Here is a 7,654-nt window from a genome sequence, read left to right on the forward strand (position 1 = left end):
CCAACCTTCCTTCCGAGGAGTGGCTGGTGGGTTTGAACCTCCAGCCTTCTGGTTAGCAGTCAAGTGCCTTAGGCACTATGCTACCAGAGCTCCTCTGAAACGTTATAGTGATGAAAATATTTATGTAATGCATTATACATTCTTACTAGTAGTTAATAAATTCACTGAATATCATTTAATAAATAATGTGTTTATTATTATCCTCGCTAATTCTCAGCAATATGAACAGGAATGATTGCAACATGATGTAATAAACGAACACCTAACATATAGGGATTTCCTTGCCAGTTCATGAATTTCTCCTAACTACTGTGTGTATGAATGTGTATGTATGGGTACACGCATGTCTGTCTTTCAGAGTGACTTTTCAGAACCTTCTTTACTTTTGGTTCTCATTTCTGTGTGTGAAAGTTTCTAACAATAACCTCTGCTTACTCCCCTAACTAAACTATCCCCTGCTCAACCCCACCCCAGAATTCGATAACGTAGGAAAAATATGCAGTGGTTATATCTTAAATAGCTACATGTAGTATAGTTTGCAGGTCTTGCAGATACACAGCAGTGAACACGAATGAACTTTAAGGTCTCTACGCTCATGGAGTTTCAATCTAGCAGTGGCGATAGGCAATAAACTAGTTAATTCAAGCAGTGCTCTGCAGAACAGGAGAGAGAGGCTTTGTATGTGGCTTTGTGACTGCTTTCTCTCTGGGACACATGCTGACTCTGAGCAAGGGGTGCAAGGATAATCAAGCGTGGCATAAGCAGAGGAACTCTGCTAGGGCAAAGAGAAAGCAGAAGAGCTTTTAATGGCCCTGTGGACTGGAGTCAGACTGGTACCTGGAAGAACCTCAAATACAAAGCCAGTTCTTCCCACTCAACAATTATTCCCACAGGAGTTCTGCTGAGTGTGCTATGGCAAGGGAAGCTGATAGATGGCCTAGAAAGGCGGGGAGAGATCGCCATAGTACTATGGTATTTAGATTCTAAAGTCCTGTTAGGAAGAGAGATCAGCAATACATGTAAGACAGATAACCCAACAAGACACCTGCAATCAATGGTACATACACTGAAATCAGCTGAAATTTCAACCCAACCCAACTTCTAACTGGATCAAAGCAATTACCCCCTTATTATAGCTGTCTGATTGAAGAATAGATATGCCCTCTCCAGAGAAAAATCAAATGAGACTCTAGTTTCCATATCACAGACATATGATAAAATATTATGAGACATGTGAAGAAGCAGGAATATATAACTCACAATCAAGAGAAAAATGGAACTACAAATGACTTAGATGTTGGAATTTTCAATCAAGAACTTTCAAATAACTATCAAATATGATAAAGAAATAGAGGAAAACTTGAAAAAATAGATGAAACGATGGAAAATTTCAACAGAGAATTTAATCTCCACAAAAAGAATTCAAATGGATATTCTAGAATGAAAAAATACAGTTTAACTGAAATTAGTAATTCACTGGATAGGTTTTACAGTCACTGGACAAGCCAGAAGAAATGATCAATTAACTCAAAGACATGTCAATAGAAATTATCCAAAATGAAGCACGTTGTTGTTATGTGCTGTGGAGTTGGGCCTGATGCATAGTGACCCCTCCTTGGGTTTCCAAGGCAGTATCTCTATGGAAGTAGATTATCCAACCTTCCTTCCAAGAATTGGCTGGTGGGTTTGAACCACCAGCCTTCTGGTTAGCGGTCAAGTGCCTTTAGACACTACGCTACCAGAGCTCCCAAAATGAAGCACAGAGAGGAAAAAAAGAATACATAAAGAAAAGACTGTGAAATATAGGTGGAAAACCATAGAACTGTCTAAAATTAATTGAAATTGGAGTCCCATAAATAGAGAAAAAATGTGTCAGAAGAAATGAAGAGATGATGGACAAGAATTTTTGAAAATTGATGACAGATATGAACCCATAGATAAAAGAGGCTCAGAGAATCCCAAGCAGAATGAATACAAAGAAAACCACAATCACAGAAATAATAGTCAAACTGTGGAAAAGCAAAGATACAGGAAAATTATAAAAGCAGCCTGAGGAAAAATGACATAGTACATTTAGGGCAACAGTAGTAAGAACAAGAAAGAAATAAACAAGAAAGAAATGAATTATTGTGAGAAACAATGGATGGTAGACATTAATGGACAAACATCCTAAAGATGCAACTTCAAAGAATATTGTAAGATGCAATCATAAAATGCTGAAAGAAAATAAAAGGTCAATCTAGAATTTTATACTCAGTGAAAGTTCTCTTCAAAATATAAAGGTAAATTACATTTTTAGACAACAAAAGCTGAGAGACTTTAGATGCACACTACTAGACAGAAGCCATACTGACCATAAAGAATGAACAACAGAAAGGATAAATACGTGAGTAAAGGTAAGTGACTATTTCTAAATGATTTTTAAAAGACTATTACTAGCTATTTAAAAAAATATTAACAACAACGTATTGCTGGGTTTAAACACGTCAGCTGCTGGTGAGTCGACTGTGCCTTAGAGTGTTCCCATGTGTAGAGTAAACTGCTTCATAGGGTTTCCAAGGCTGTGACCTTTCAGAAGCAGATTGCCAGGCCTGCCTTCTGAGGTGCCTCTGGATGGATTCAAATCACCAACCTATTGGCTAGCAGTTGAGCACTTAACTATTTACACAACCCAGGGACCTAAAAATAGATTATGTGACAATAATAGTACAAAAGGTGGGGAATAGTAGTATTGTTGTAGGGTTTACTCTTATTCATAAAGCTATAAAATATATACTAATATACTAATTCAAGATGGCCTATAACAAGTTACCAGTGCAAAATGTAATCTCTAGAGCAGTGCTGTCCAACAGAAATATGATGTGAGCCACATACAATTTTAAATGTTTTAGTAGCTACATGGCATAGGATAATTCTGTTGTATACAGGGTTGCTATGAGTTGGAGCTGACTTGATGGCACATAACAACAACAGTAGCTACATTAAAAAAGGCAAAGAAACAAGTAGAATTAATTATAATAATGTATTTTATGTAATCCAGTCTATCTAAAATCTACACAGTCCAATGCCTTTGTATAATCTTGTACAGTCTGGATGCTCCTTAAAAGTGAGGATGGTGAGACTTTCTCTCTCCTACTTTGGACATGTTATCAGGAGGAACCAGTCCCTGGAGAAAGACATCATGCTCAGTCAAGGGTCAGCGAAAAAGAGGAAGATCTTTAACAGGATGTACTGACATAGTGGCTGCAATAATGGGCTATAACAGCCCTGAGGACAGTGCAGGACTGGGCAGTGCTTTGTTCTGTTTACAATTGTCCTCTGGTATTGACAAGGGATTGGTTCTAGGATCCCCAGTAGATACCAAAACCCAAGGATGTTCAAATCTCTTATATAAAATGGCACAGTACTTGCATATAATCTATGACTTCCTTCCACATACTTCAAGTTACCTCTAGATTACTTACAATACCTAATACAATGTAAATGCTAAATAAATAGCACTTTATGCTCCTTCTTAGCCTTTGAGGGGTTGCTCTGACACTTAATTGCTTTTATCCCCCCAAATATTTTCAATCCATGGTTGGTAGAATCCCCATATGTGAAACAGGCAGATACAAAGAGTCGAGTCTACACAGGATCACTATAAATCAAAACCAAACTGACAGCACCTAATAACAACAACAATATATCCAAAATATCATTTCAACATGTAATAACTATAAACACTATCAATGAGATATTTACATCTTTTTTCATAGTAAGTTTTAGAAATCCAGTATGTATTTCATACTTACAGCACATCTCAATTTGGACTAGCCACATTTCAAGTGCTAGCAGTGCTAGTGGTTACCATATTGGGCAGTGCAGCTCTAGAGTAATGACTAAAAAAATGATAAGAAGTTATAGAACATAAAATGGAAAAATTTTAAGCATCAATTAATCCACTAACACTATCAGCAGTAATGACTTCATAAGGAACATAAGAAGAATGCTAAGATATGCTACTCTGGTGTAGAATCAATGTCCATCAACAGCATTCAGTTTGACAGTGGTTCCAAGGGAGTGCATCATATGGAAATGCAAAGCTACTGTCCCTAACAGTCCCTTTTAATGTTAAAGGAGATTTCTTCAAGTATTACTAGTTTTCTTTAAAAATACTTATAGATGTGTCATTTACGAATCTACCATCTATTTAATCTTGGTATTTCTTGAGCCTATTTAATTTTAATCATAAGGCATAAAGCTCAAAATTCAGATTAACTGTGGAATTTTTTTTTTTCCTTCTAAAATTTATGTTTTATATTTTAATAAATCCAACCTAAACCTTATTTCTAAGATTTGAAGGAATAAATTCAATATTTTATATATGTGGCTTAATATAGAACCCAACAGAGAAAACACTCAATAAATGTTTACTGAAGGAAACTGATCAATGTATTCTTCAATATATTTTGTAGCTTTTGATAACACGTTCATTTTGAGATTCAGAAACCATTATTTTCTATCTTTATCCTGTTAATTATTTTAAGTGTTTTTCTTTCTGCCTTCTCCAATTTTACTGCATCTTTCTTATTGTTATGGATTAAATGTCACCCAAAAGATGTGCTGAAGTCCTGACCCCTGTAGCTGTGAATATAACCTTGTGTAGGGACATAACATCTTTTTTTGAAGGTATCAGTTAAGTCACAGCAAAGTAGAGTTGGTCCTACTTCTAATCCCTTCTGAGCACTGTCTTCTGAAAGGGGAGAACAGACACAGAGAAGGTCACATGCAGGAGGAAGAGAGCATATGGCAATCTGTCAACAAACCAAGGAACACCAAGATACATCTGCGGCTAAAGACAGTGAAAAAGAAAAGGGAGAATCTTGCCCTAAAGCTGACAGAGACACCATAGCCCTATCAATGCCCTGAATTTGAATTTCTGTTCTTTAAAGTTATCTACTTTACATCTTATGGCAGCCCTAGGAAATTAAGCCACTTATTAGCTCCTTTAAGTCACATATGCTAGAACCACTAGGACAGATTTCATATATTCAACAAATGCCACCGTACTTAAAGAAGTCACACTGCATTCCCCTGTTTGTTAAGAGATTCTATTCTTTATGTATTTTGCTAGCTTATCTGGTTAAAAAAAAAAAAACAACTCTGGTGGTGTAATAGTTACAGGATTTGGCTGCTAATCAAAAGGTTGGCTATTCAAATCTACAAGTCACTCTGCGGAAGAAAGATAAGGCAGTCTACTTCTATAAAGATTTATAGCCTTGGAAACCCTATGGAGAAGTCCTACTCTGTCCTATAGTTGGAATCAACTTGATGGTGGTAAGTTTGGTCTGGTTTAATTTAGTTAAAAGCCAGACTCCTACTAAATTCTGTAGAAATCTACTTTTATCAGGAGTTATAAATTTGGAGCAGCGATTCCACAATTTCATTCTTGAGGTTCGTTAGAACTCTTTGGTGGATGTTTTCTATCCCCATATGCTTTACTTGTATGGAATTTATCAAACAACTTCCTAACAAAGATAAAAGTGTTTGATCCAGAAAAATTATATATCTCCTTCAAAAGGCAGAGAGGGTTAAAATGTTCCTTTGTAAAGAGTGAAACAAAGAATTAATGTGTTCTATTTTACCTTAATCACAGTAAGATTCAGAACTGATTACAAATGTTAACTAACTATGGCTCCAAAACCAAAACAAAACTCTCTGCCATCCAGTCGATTCCTACTCACAGAGACCCTCACTGGGTTCCCAAGGCTGTAAATCTTTACAGAAGCAGACTGCCTCATCTCTTCCGTGGAGCAGCTGATGGGTTCAAACCACTGAACTTTTGGTTAGCAAATGCCTGAGGCACTCCACCAACCAGAGCTCCTTCTATTGTGGCTAAGAATCACATATTCTTTTTTACTGTTCCCTGTTGAGTCCCCTACTCCTAAAGACTACAAGTGAAAAAAAGTGATTCTCGGTCAAATAAGCTAAAATAAAGACTGATAACAGATTACCTCCTTTCTGAATTTCACTCCATCGAAACTGATGGCGTCTCACAACAGAGAAAACAGAATCATATCCTTCTTCTCGAATCATGTCTGCAACTTTCTGAAGGTCAGCAGGATGTAAACATGGAGAAGTAGCTTGAATATTTCCTATAATGTCAACCTCTTCAAAAGATAAAGAAATGAAAATAAAGTTTGTGAAATAAAATTATTGTAAGTTTTGTTTGATGAAAACAGAGCATTCTCTTAACCATGACACTAAAGGTCATCTTGTTAAATGTCATAATAAACTTATGATCTGTATAATAATAAATATTATACAGAGATATAATTTTAAATGTCTATAGCTATGCCTAGGAGCTCTGGTAGCATAGTGCCTAAGGCACTTGGCTGCTACCCAGAAGGCTGGCAGTTCAAACCTACCCGTCACTCCTCGGAAGGAAGGTTTGATAATCTACTTGTGTAGTGATACCGCCTCAGAAACCCAAGGAGGGATCGCTATGAGTTAGGTCCAACTCGACAGCACATAACAACAACATAGCTATGCCTAGGAGCTCTGGGGGCTTAATGCCTAAGGCATTTGACTGCTAACCAGAAGGCTGGCAGTTCAAACCCACAAGCCACTCCTTGGAAGAAAGGTTGGGCAATCTACTTTTTTAGTGATACTACCTCAGAAACCCAAGGAGGGATCACTAAGAGTTGGGTCTGACTCTAAGGTAGTGAGTTTGGTTTTGGTATAGCTATGCTTTGAGCTATAACTTTTAGAAGTAGCTGGTCTAGATTCACATAATTGTATTTAGGTGTTTAGGCTCACTGAAACAGTTGAATTGTATTCTTTTGGAAAACAATTGAAGATTAATGAACATGTCCTGTTTTCAGGAATCCAGAGGTCATAAACCCAAGGATCACTGAGTTTGTGATTATCTTAGTAAAGTTCCTATTTAAGCTTTGATAATGTTTGAGCACATGCTGCTCCTCACAAGATTTATATATTCTGACATTGTTAACCAATCAAAAATTTTATGTTCAAAGTTTCTGATGAAATTACATATAAGTACCCTGATTTACTTGGTAATGATGTGCTGTCCAACCTTAAAGCTGTTTATACTACATAGTATTCTGTTAATGGTGTTCTGACTTGTTTATTTTTGACAAATTCTTACCAAGCAAGTAATATTAAGATCTTAAATCCAAATGTTAAAACAAGTCTTGTGAGATTATAAATGGTTGGAAATTACATAAAATTTTTAATAAACTATTAATCAAATTCATACCATTGTGATAATTAAGAAATTCTATGATGGCATCTAGTGAGGTAGAGCTGTCTTTTGAAACTTCAGAACTTCTTCGATGAACTTGTGCACCAAACTGTTTGGCCACATTCTCAATTTCTTCATGGTCTGTTGAAACCCACACACTATTCAAATATTAAAAAACAAAACAAAACAAAAAACAAACAAACAGCCAAATCATCAAAAAAATCATTTAAGATAAAAGGGGCTCTGCAACCCAAGAATACAGGTTATATAATAATAGATCTTATACCATCACAATAATGTTACACATAAAAAGTAATATAAAACTTAAAGAAGTTAGTTATACATACTATACAAAACATTCTTCCACCTCCTACTTTGGTGAGTAGTGACTGGGATCTTAAAAGCTAG

At 36.1% G+C, this 7,654-nt stretch overlaps 1 protein-coding gene across 1 annotated transcript in view; it reads right to left on the reverse strand.

Moving 5' to 3' along the window:
* Nucleotides 1-7,654, reverse strand: part of CMAS (cytidine monophosphate N-acetylneuraminic acid synthetase) — a 23,761-nt gene that overhangs the window by 5,791 nt on the left and 10,316 nt on the right. Inside the window, exons 2-3 of the mRNA XM_007946779.2 lie at nucleotides 7,262-7,404; nucleotides 5,997-6,152 (exon numbers count right to left, since the gene is read on the reverse strand). Of these exons, the coding sequence (XP_007944970.1) occupies nucleotides 5,997-6,152; nucleotides 7,262-7,404 (299 nt within the window). The remainder of the gene's footprint in view (nucleotides 1-5,996; nucleotides 6,153-7,261; nucleotides 7,405-7,654) is intronic.

Source organism: Orycteropus afer, unplaced genomic scaffold, assembly GCF_000298275.1.
Source record: "Orycteropus afer afer isolate SDZICR_OR568_19922 unplaced genomic scaffold, OryAfe1.0 scaffold00171, whole genome shotgun sequence".
NCBI lineage: Eukaryota > Metazoa > Chordata > Mammalia > Tubulidentata > Orycteropodidae > Orycteropus > Orycteropus afer.